At 36.4% G+C, this 12,343-nt stretch overlaps 1 protein-coding gene across 8 annotated transcripts in view; it reads right to left on the reverse strand.

The window, feature by feature from the left end:
* Positions 1-7,572: 7,572 nt before the first annotated feature.
* The window catches only part of DGKB (diacylglycerol kinase beta), a 350,303-nt gene continuing 345,532 nt past the window's right edge, over positions 7,573-12,343 (reverse strand). For all 8 annotated transcript variants that reach the window (XM_054161138.1, XM_054161140.1, XM_054161144.1 and 5 more), the window contains one exon: positions 7,573-10,117. In XM_054161138.1, the coding sequence (XP_054017113.1) occupies positions 10,010-10,117 (108 nt within the window). In that variant the 3' untranslated portion in view covers positions 7,573-10,009. The remainder of the gene's footprint in view (positions 10,118-12,343) is intronic.

Below are 12,343 nucleotides of genomic sequence, written 5' to 3' on the forward strand. Positions count from 1 at the left end.
TCCACAGATTGTAGTTCTAAAGGGGAGGGGGAAGGAACCACAAAATAGGTTTTGGTTTTAGGTTTTACTATGTTTCTTTACGATGAATCTTGATTATCAATCTAGTTATATTGGAAGGAACAAGCTGTGAGATAGGCTTAATACCTTAGGACAGCACAAACTTGAAGGGGCACAATGGCTGTCAGAAAATATGAAATAGCAGTCAGAGCACACAGGCATTGAATGATACTGCAAACAAAAACCTGCATGTAAATGCAACAGACTGAATATGTACACTTTGTACACAATCTGCATACCTCTGACTCATTGATCTCCAGAAGTCCCTTCCAGCCCCTATCACTCGGTGGTACTGTGATTCTGTATGATATGCTAATCAGGGTTTGCACATATGCCTGCTTTAAAAAGAAAAAAAGAAAAAAAGAAAAAGCAAAAGTGTTTTTATATATAGCACCTAGCACTGGATATTTAAGCACTGGCAAAGGCCTGACTCACTGCTGCGTCACTGCTGTTTTAAGCATAAAAGACAAGAAATCCAACAGCAGCAGCTAGTCTAGGCAGAAATAATTAAGAGTGGGTTGTGTGATGCTGTACATGGATGTGGTTTTGCAGCACTGTCTCAGGGCCTCTTAAGACAACAGCACAGAATTTGGTACCAAGTCAGTGTTCTGTTGAACATGGGAACCCTAAAAGTTAGGTTCAAAGAAACTGTTTATTTGTGCTCAAGTTTGGTGTTACATTCCCCCAGCAGGGTGATGCAAAGCACTAAGGGTAGATTTTTAAGGCTCTGAATAGTGAGAGGAGAGGGACATTTACACATCGAATCCATAAAATTTACATGTGAATTGGCAAATGCAAAATAAAACGCTGTGTGTGAAATCCACCTACTTGAAACTTCAATATTCTCATGCCTTTGAGGTTCAGAGCGTGGAGCTGAAGGACAGGTCCTTAACTGAGTGGGACTCGCATATAACAATGGTTATAGCAGTTAAAGCTGAAGTCTTTGATTTCTTCCTTAATCTGAGAAGTTTAAAACTCTGCATTTCTCAGCACAATGCCAAACCACCAACCAATAGAACTGTGTAGGTGAAAACATATTCTAACACAGCATGTTGAAAGGAAGGCTTTTGGAGACAGAAATACAAGATTGCTAAGGACAAAAGAGAAGAGTGAGGAAGACTTGAGTGCTCAGCTCAAAGGAAGAGACTTGGTGACCTGGTTTCCAGGCCAATAGTGTGGGGAAACTGCAGATAGGTTTTTACAGATGTGCAAATGCACAAAACTTCTCAATCTCTTTCTTGGGCTTCTTTGCAGACATTTTACTTGAAGCAGGAAAGATGTTTTGAGCCCTATCACAAGGCAGCAGGGATAACACCCTGGCTCTGTGACTGCAATGACACACTAATTATTTCAGTGGAGTTGGGATTTCACTTCCACATTCCCACTTCACTTTAACATTGTCTCCAGCAAGGCTATATTTCAATCATAATCTCCAAAGCTAAGACTTTGTATCACATTCTACATTAGGACTTTAGCTGCTCTGAAGAGGATCCACATTGGTGTAGCAGAAGTATTGTGACACAGAAATTATTTATACTGTATGCTGCCATCTCCTATAGAAGTAATTCTTTAGTGTTGATTATTCTTGCAAAAAAAACCCCCACCAAACACTGTAGTCACTGCAGAGCTATGCTAAAATAATAATAAAAAATGTTTTAACACCTTAGAGGAACCAAGTAATTAATCAAACAGTGACTGCCTTTGTGCTTCTGTACCTTGGAAGTAGTCTGCTTCCAAATAAGGACCATTTAAAGAAGAGGTTCTGTATGTGAGGGGAACCAGATCATACAAAACATTCTCAGTCCTCTCTTACAGAGTTGTGACTGCATATTCTGATGTGGTTCATAGCATAGCAACTCTCCAAATTAATTTATAAATGAGTTAGAATGAAAGAACAAATAAGGCTGGGAATTGACCAGATCTCCTCTCTTTTGCAAACTTCTACTGAGATGGAAATGACATTATACGATTTTCCCTACAAATCCCTTTGCTTTTCCATGGTATCTTTGGTTCCTTAAAACATAATTTTATTCCATTAGTTAAAATCTGCTTTTGTATGTTATGGCATTGCACTTTGTTTTGTGGAGGAAGCACACAAATGAAAAATACCATTTTTACTACATCTAAGGTAAGAAAATAGCACAAATGTTGCATATGAATGAGTGTTATCAGTGTGTTACAGATGTATTTATTACCTACTTACATTTTTAGGGAGACATTATTCTAGAAATGAGTTAAGGAAGTTTAACCCTAAACTTGTAACAGATTGCTTCAGCTTCTCCCAGTGCGAATTCTGCTCCGCCCTCAGCTGTCGACACAACTGTCCTGGTTGTATTTCGATGCTTGGACTAGCTCTCGTGGTAGTACATATTTCTACACACAGACCAACAAGGAACAATTGGCATCTGCCAGAAGATTTATTTTTTGTCCAAGATGTAGCAGGCAAGCCAAGGGAAAAAAACCATAAATCATTTCACACAGACTAATATCTCAACTCTTTGGCAGAGAAAGCTGTTATATCTGATAAAGTGACAGGATTCCCATCAGAAGAAGAAAACCTTATCTTGTGCTGAAGGAACATAACATTTCCTTAAAGCCCCATTAACCTCGAGCAAGTCCGCTCACCTTTTGTCCCAGGACCATAAAAATAAGACTGATGATTGTCACAGTAAGTATTTAACATAATCTCAATTGGGTTAGACATTCCAATATGACTTAGGGATATAAGTACAGTGACCAGAACAGGAACAGGAAAACTTCACACAAGGAACACGTTTTGGGTAACTGTGGGGTGAAAAGTGTTCACAGATTAGATATCGCACAATATTAGCTGCTAATTCACCCAGATTGAGAGACACATTAAGGGCCATTAATTATGTGAATTACAGTGACATACAAATGCCTTATCCATGGGATTGAACAATTATTGTCAGTTGAGCTACACTGTATTCAGTACCTTAGAAAAACATTTGCAAGCATTTTATCTGCCTTGTCAAGAATTCAGTTTACAATACCAAGCCTAAAATATTCTACCATTATTCACTTATTTTATAATAATTAGGAATAATTTAATGAGATTTCCTTTATTTAATTGTCTGTTCATTCTATTTTTAGTGAAAACAAGAGTGTAATTCTATTTTTGGAGAGAAATATGAAGATATTTGGTAAACTTTTAGCCTAAATGAAATAATTGTTTCTTTAACATTATTCTGCTTCCTTCACTGACAAGATTGACCCATACTGACAAAATAACCTGGGGAAGAAAAAAAAGTAACTATGAATCAAAAATCAATTCCTTGAAGAGAAATTTTAGGAGCTGTTCACCTGTTGGTATAATAAGAATGAAGAGATGATACATAAGACTAGATTTTGATGAGCAAGCTTTTTGTCTGGTGACAGTTGCAGGAGCACATAGGTTAAATGTGTCATTTCAGGCTCTTGAGCAAATACTATGGATTTGAAAATTCAAAAGGAAACAAGAATTAATTTCCCACTGAAATAAAATTTGAGCCTAATTTCATTCACTTACTGCTTTATAAAGTGAAAAGTCAGTTATGCCACAACATTAATCACTACATTAATGAAACAATTGAATGGAACTGATTAACCCCCCATATTTGCTTTTGACATTCAAGCACAAAATATTGTGACTTTGAAAAAGATAAACCTGATTTTGCTCTGAAATGGAAATCCAGCAAAAAACTAGGATGAACAGGGAAGGTAGTTTCCTCCTCAAAATTCTGTTGATGGAACAGAGGCTAAAGAATTTTTTACTAGAACTAGAAACAAAATATCAAGGCCTCAGTTTGCATCTCAGCACAAGGCTTGACTTTGCAGAATACAGAGTGGTATCAAGTCTTTCAAGGTAACATCTTGTAAACTAATTCTACTGAACCACTATGAGATAGGTCAAGCTTGCTTGTTTGTTTCAAATAATAAAAAAGATCACTGTTCAGAGTTCAGCTACAGAAGACAGTGACTGGTGTAAATGAGGTGAAAATTCCTTAATCTACATGTATATATCGTTGTAATGAATGAGGTTATACTACTCAAGGGAAAACAAAACAAAAACAAGCCAGCACATCCATTCCCACCCCAAATCCTCCCAAGATACCTAAAATTAACAAATTTTTTGTTTTTCTTTTCTCTAGTAATAGGACTGAATTTAAACACAAGGAAGTTCAAATCAAATGGAACAGATCTTCCTGCATTTGTTTGCATGCTTACTTGTGTCTGTAACATTAACATGTATTACATGCGTCTGAGCCAATGTTCTAATCCTTACAGTTTTACAGTTCTGGGGCATTCACTCATAGTTTCTAAAAAATCCAACAGAGCAGCAAACAACCAGACACAAAATCTCCATACCACATCCTCTTCAAAAGCCAACCTCATAGCTAAGCAAAAATTATCTAAGAGATATACAAACTGCAGATACAACTCATTTAAAGATTGTTGTCATGTATTGCTTTTTTTTGTATTTAATGTAACTAGACTGACAGGTCTGAATATTGACAATTTGCATTTTCTTACTGTCAGGCAGAACATGACCCATAAATACGGGTTTCACCAAAAAGAGGAAGAATTCTTCACTTCTCTACCCAGAAAAATCCACTTATTAATGCAAATTGCTATGTTCCTTCACAGCATGTGAGTTTAACTCAAACCAACAAAATTTTATTTGAAAAAGGCCAATTATAAGGTAAATATTTTCAGTCATTATGAGCCCTAAACTAAAAATTGGCCTGAAAATTCAAAATCCTTGCTTCTCACTCTGTCAGACCCAGCAAATTATGTTCCACATTCATTAGAAATATGTACCTCACTATGAAACCGCAACTTTGCCATCAACACAGCTACCACTTTGCTATAAATAACAAAGACTGGTGATTGTCACTTCCTCTTTGTGTGAGTCATATTGAAAGAGAGCCCTGAGGTGCTTCACAGGTAGTCTCTTTGAATCATGAATCAGAAAGGGAAAAGAATGCATCCTCTGAAATACCACCATGCCTAGATTCTGGATGCCTAGAACGCATTATCACCTATTTATAGTTTCAAGCTGTCGGGCAGTTTCACACAATGGAGTCGGCAGTCATAGAGAAGTTTCTCTGCCTCGGCTATGTTCATAAAATTAAGAGCACCTGAAAATGGGAAGTCTCCATCCATGTACATGCCACCTACACACAAGCTGGAACAGGAGAGGTCAAAGTACCTTATTCTAAATTCAACTGAAAATCCATAGTCTGAGCACGAATGGAGGCTCCCAAAGGCACAAGCCCAGATTGGGCAGACACTGGCAAATCTTGACAGACCTGAAGAGGGTCACTGCTGTACAGCACGCCCTCAGAGCCTCACATGCCACAGATTTTAACCCATGACTTCATATCTCATTAAGAGATTCAGCTTCCAGATCTCATCTATGTTTTATTTATCTTCCAGCCAGGGCTACAGTAAGGCTTTTACTCACTTCAGCAGGACCACAAAAAGTTTCCTTCCTTATGGACAGAGGAAAGAAAACAAAATGCTTTCAGACCTGATGGAGCTAGAGACAAACAGCAATTATCTGACAAGAGGCTGACACGTTTTTCACCGCTCTTGCATAAAACATTGAGCAATGCTTCTTAGGCCCACCTCAGCTTTCTAAAATTATTTATTTACTTTTGTGCTAACTGCTTTAGCAGCGCGGCAAACTATTTAACAGCAAGGAGAAATGCCTTCTATGTTTGTTTTTTTTTTCAGGGTATGAAAGTACTCAGAAATAAACAAAGCCCTGGCAAATCCCTTACCTTTCTTTCACCATTCTTCTCTTCTCCTTTGTCTGCAAATTCTTCTCCCTTGATATGAAGAGCTCAGTTGTTCCTCTTCTTGGGCTTAACTTCTCACAGACAAGAGAGTGCTTTAAGCTTGACAAGGGTAAATTTAGACTTGGTATTAGGAAGAAATTCTTTACAGTAAGGATGTTAAGACATTAGAACAGGTTGCCCAGGAAGGTTGTGAATGCCCCTTCTCTGGAAGTGTTCAAGGCCAGGTTGGATGAGGCCTTGAACAACCTGTCTAGCGGAAGGTGTCCCTGCCCATGGCAAGGGGGTTGGAACTAGATGATCTTTGGGGTACCTTCCAACCTAAACCATTCTATGAACCTATGAATCTTCCTCTCTGTGAAAGAAAGAAACACTACCCACATCCTTCAAGCCCTAAATGGAAGGAGTTTCTAGATCAATCTAATGAATTCACTTTGTTGGCTCATCACTGCTCGTTAGCCCTGAGTGCCTTCATCTGGCCTCCCAGGCCCCACACCAACATCTCTGTGGGCTGCCTTGGAGTGACTCATCCCATTCATACACTTTGAGCACCTGTTTTGTCATTCCTTAGCAGAGTTCTCTGATCTTCTCCTGTTTCTTGTCTAGAGATAATTATTCCTGTCATTTTTTTTTTCTTTTCTTTTTTTTTTCCCCCAGTTTTGTAACAATTTCCTCAAGTCACTCTTGTGGAAAGGTGAGGGGACACACTTCTCTGAAGTGACTGCTTCCCAGAAAGTCTTGGTCTTGCTGTGTTCCACCTCAGAATTAGATGTCCCAGAAGCCAGTTGCTGTTGAAAGCAGAATAGCACTAGTATACTAAATCACTAATGATCACTGAATAGCTATAGTTTCAGTAAACAAATATTAACCTAGAGATAAAAAAAAATAAGTATGTTTCTCTCCCTTTCTTAGAACCCACACATTCTTTCACTATACTCTCCCTAGTTTTAAATAATCATGATGATATGCGTACAGCATCTTGCAAATACTGGAAACAGTATTTTTCTTTGCAAGAAATTCTGCTCCTACCTCCTTTTAACAGGAACTCAAGTGAAGTGAGACCAATGCTAACCAGTCTCAGAAGTTAAGGTTTCTTCCTGAGATGTCATGTTCTCTCCTCAGCACACTGAGCAGCTGCAACGCACTAAGAGCAGGGAGATGAAAACTCTGCAAATCCAGCATCAGACATAACTCCTACATATTTGTAATTTCCATTTATATTGCAAATGTCATTAATGAGGCCTTAAAGAACGCTTCATTTTAAATGGTGGAAGGTTTACAGCTACTATTCAGTCAATGTAAGAGCAGTGCATCTACTTCAGCTGTATGAAGATTCTTTGTTTCACTTCACACACCAATGAATAATTTCATGTTGTTAATTGTGTGCAAACTGAAGTGAAAAAAAAAATAAATAAAGAAAAGGGAACCCTCTCTGAAGTTCTCTTTCATTAAATCAAGCATTTTCCTTTCATACTATGTTTTATGTACTCTAAGATTTTCTCTTTATCATTACTACTTTTAGCCTGAGCATGGTTTTGAAGTATTGAAAACCATGTTAAAAAAACCCAAGCAAGCAAGATTAATAGAAAGACAAACTCACTGTAGTAAGTGCCAATAAAGTAAAATGCCTGCTCCATTATATTATTATGCCACAGTGAGATTTTGATACATACTGACCAACACATCTGATTTACCTTTTATTAGGCTAGTCAGAATTGTATGTAATGGTGATTACAATGAACCATCTCTCTTTATATGAAAAAGTGGGTTGTGAACAATCTGCTGGCACGGACTGACACATTTAAAATTGCATACATTATTAAATAATAGCTTAGGTATAATTTTATTTGTTTTCAGAGTTACAATGTTCATGAGATAATCATAGAGAGCACATTATATATTATCATTAAACACATTTTTGCCACAAAAAAAGTTGAGAGCATTGGTAGAAAATCCTATGTCAAGTTATGTGAAAATATTTATCACCTGTAACCATAATTTCATAAAACCGATGTACACTTTATGTAATAATATGTCAGCAAGTTCCTTCTTCTTGCAAGTATCTTTTGCTCTATACTTATGTATGTTTGCAGTTAAGAAGTGCATCAAATGCACTCTGTGTGTGTTTGCAGTGCACGGGAAAAATGTTAGTTTACTCCTACGGTAACTGGAATTGTCGACAGCACTGGACCCAAGAGTGGGGAATTACAAGATCTTAATTTTAGCAAATAATTGCCCTCATATTTTTCTACCTAATGCTGAACATAACATTAAGTGGTATTTACTTCCTAATGTTTACAGAGCACAGACTGTATATTTCAGAGACATAATCCTTACCAGCTATATACTCCTATTTCAGCGTCTATGATATAAATTAGCACTCTGTCGAATTGTTATACCGAAGAACAAATGATAGTAACTTTATTGAAGTACATGCACAGTACCGTGCACTACAGAATGATGTAGTATTGTTTCTTTTAAAAATGGATGAATGACTCAATAGAAAAATAGATTTAATAAATCATTAACATTTTATAGTCCAGATAAAAATGGAAAATCATGCATTTCAGGCAAAATTTCATTTTTTCCTTTTTTTTTTTTAATTTTGTTTTTTTTTTTGATGAAATCTGAGAACTTAAGACATGCAGAGCTGAGAAGCAGCTCAGTTGGAAGAGATAACAATGTTAAGACTGCACAAAACCTTTTGATTATGACCGTTTATATGCAAGACTGAAAAAAGCTGCCATTCTCGGACTTCCCTTCAACGTTAGACAGCACTGTGCAAACTTCAAACAAATCCCTGTATTACGATTTCTAAGCTGTTAGGAAGCCTTTCAGAGGGCTAAGAAAGTAAAAACCTGAGCAACTGCCTCCTCAAAATTGGTGACAAGAAATGTTTTGATTCCAAACAGCAGACTACAAAAGGGGAATAGATAACCGTTTATCCTTTCCTTAAGAGATGAGGATGAGGAAATTGTGGATGGCATAAATTTATATATAACAATGACCAAAAAATTAAACACAAGTCTAATTTTCCAATACTTCGAGTATGTGTCTATTTCTCAATATTTAGACTATGCCTTTATGTCGATCAACTTATGAAATGAATGAAAAGTGAACATTTACGTGCAATTAATTTAATGTTTTTTTCCTACCCCAAGATTTGTCTGGACATTGCCAACACAATCAAAAGAACTATAAATTTTCAGAAGCGAGTTTACTCCAGTGAACTTGATTAATTATGCATTAACCCATTTCTCTGAAGCATCCTTCACTAAATCTTTGGTGGGAAATGCACTTTATTAGACATAAGCTTTGGTTATTTGTGTGCACACGCACTATGCTATGGGTCAATATGCAGAATGATTTAAAGTTACAGAGATGTATTGCTCATTAAAACAATCCTAGTGTTTAAGCAAACAGCACTGATGGCTAGTATTATTATTTTCACCCTTAGCATCATCTCCCTTAGCCTTATAGTTTTGGCTCAAACTTTCATTGACTTCCAATCTTACAAAAACTAACACAAGAGGAAGTATGATCATTTGAATACCACACACAATGTTAAATGTTTTCAGCGGGTACAGTTACTCATATACATAGGGATTATCAGAGTAAGATACAAGATTTTAATGCTTAGCTGAATAAAAAAACCTCAGGGTAGAAAGAAATGATAAATTAAAAGTACAGCTTAATGAGTCGTGAAAGAAACTTTACTCTGAAACAGGTCTAATTGCCTATTGATGTGAAGATGTTTGATTCAAGTGACACTGTTGAACCTCTGGCATATGATCGTTGCAGCAGAAAAAGTTGAAATGGAAAAGAGAAAATTAAATTACCCATGGCATTGTCTTCCCATATTCCATGGCAGAATTAGCCCATAGATTAGTAAATGGTAATGCATGCAACAAAAAATATGCTGTTTCACTTTATGTAAACATCTGCTTTCATCATGCAAAATGCCTACAAAATGTTGACAATATTTTTTTCTAGTAGCATAGTTTTACATTAGCTCAGTTACAGAAACTGTTAAACCAAAATCCATGATTTTGCAAGTAGAAGATATTCTAAAATTCTCAAAAGATTTCCAGCATAAATATTTCAAAGCCCAACAAAGCTAATTGTTTTTCTAAAAACTAAACTACACAGGCTTATTCCTTGCTGTGGTTCCTTGTTCTTTTGATGATGGAAGAGAAAAGACCGGTTTTTGGAGGAGGTCCCATCAACATGGGGGCTTGATTCTTGTGAGTAATTTTTATCTGGGGAAAGAAGGAAGAAATCCAGTTATCTCTTGAGCTAGTTCAATTCCAAGTATTTGAGATGCCTGAATTATCTTGACATGCAATTTCCAAACCTTCTTAGTTTAATCAAAGATGAACAGAAAATACCTCTATTTTTTTTATGAATGATGTTACATACGTAAAACATATAACATGTAAAACAACCTATGTGCGATCCTTGTTTCCACCAATACTCTAAATTACACACATAGTTCATACTAACAATATGCAATAAAATACATGCCAATATCTAATCTTTCTTTTGGGGTATGGGGTTCATTACTTGCTGTTGAGTATCTTATGTATTTACAAGATGAGTAAGAATTTCAAAGCTAGAAAGGACATACATGCTGTCAGACCAAGCTGCTGCCTATTATTAAGATGTCAGCTATGTCTTTGTATGCTTTATTTATACAGCTAATCAAGCTGCACTTCTCTTTTACACAAGACACCGCTTACTTTCAAAATAGCCATAAGGAAGAGAAGTCAAAAGTTAATACACAAAAAAAGGTCAAAACAGATGAACCAGCATTCTAATTTGTTAATTAGTTGTTAATAGAATAGAATCATAGAATCAATAAGGGTGGAAGAGACCTCAAAGATAGACTCAAATATTGAAAAGACTGCTTAAAACACTTTGCAAGACTCCTCTAAAGCCACCCATTTTGATTTCTTTGATATAAAACTAGGAATCACCTTAAATGAGACAACCTTAAAGTAGATTATATCTGCAATTTTCTCTAATTCAAGTCTAAATTAGAGAAGACATTTTATGAATGTATGCTATGCTCAAAGCTAATTGAAAGCAATTATCAAAGTGGCATTTTGTCTGTGACTTTAAGATACATTGTAAGATAATAAATGATTCTCATTATGTAATAAAAAGGTCACATCTTGCCTTTGGGCTAGTGACGCTAAGAGTTTTTCAAAAGCAATCCGAGACATTTTCTTTAGTGAACTACGACTAATACAAGAACCATCACTTATTAAATATCAGTTGTCATCTGCATAGTACCCACATCTGAGATGGGTATTTCTTTCAGAAAGAAACACCACCTCATTAAAAACTGGAAAAATATATCTCTTGAAGTGCATACCTGACATTTTCAAGTTAAAATGAATATCCTTCACTTGTCATTCACTAATAGTAATGAAACAAAAAATATATGTCACGTGCAGAGGCTCATTAAAATATAGATCAGGACATTTCTTGGCCTAGAAATTTACTTTACAATATAAGAAGACAGAAACCTAAAAATCCCAACAGAATGAGTGGGTTGGTTTAACTCTATTAAAGCTTTTACCTTACTCTCCAAATGCTCATTTCCATGCCACCTTAGTTCATGAGTCTCAAATTTCATACGTGACCTCTTTATGTCAACATTGTTCATTAGTATCAAATTCAGCATATGGGATGGAGGAGAGGGGTTTGCAACCTAGACTAAATTTACATGGATAATAACTCTTGCTTTCGAAAACTGGTATCAACTTATTTTCTCACAAGAAATTATGCTTCAGGCACTGCTGTGGAAGCCAGCTCTCTAGTTGGGGTAAACTGGTGATATTCCATTGATGTCACTTTACACCACCTATTGATCTGGTCCTGGAAAATTGACTAGAGGATTTTTGTAACTTTCACATAGAATTATTTCAGTTGGAAAAGACCTTTAAGACCCTCAAGTCCAATCATTATTTAACTCTATCAAGTCTGGTGCTAATCCATGCTTCTTAGCTCCTCATCTCTGCATCTTTTAAACGCCTCCAGGGAGGGGGATTCAACCACCTTCCTGGGGAGCCTAACCCAGTGTTTGATGAACCTTTCAGTGAAGAAGTTGCTTCTAATATCCAGCATGCTTTGTAAGACCTATTTTAAGGTTCAGGAACAGTGATGACATCAATCTGATCCTGAGAATCAATCGACAAAGTAATCTGCAGCTGCTATGAGTGAATTTTTCAAGAGCTGTAAGGGTTCAGCTTATTGCTAGATTTAGCCACGACGTGACAGTAGGAATGGTCTCAAGAGTTTACTTTCAGAGATAAATACTAGTAATTCTATCTTAAAGTAAATAAAAGAGCAAAGCTGAAAAGATGGCTTTAGTATGAAGAGGTGAAGTAATCCTCAGACCCCATACAGATTGCATGTTGGATTGGGGCTGTTTAGTGCTGCTGAGGATGAATGCAATTACATATTGAGAAAATGTTTAT

The sequence above is a fragment of the Dryobates pubescens genome, chromosome 4 (genome assembly GCF_014839835.1).
Source record: "Dryobates pubescens isolate bDryPub1 chromosome 4, bDryPub1.pri, whole genome shotgun sequence".
In the NCBI taxonomy this organism is placed as follows: domain Eukaryota; kingdom Metazoa; phylum Chordata; class Aves; order Piciformes; family Picidae; genus Dryobates; species Dryobates pubescens.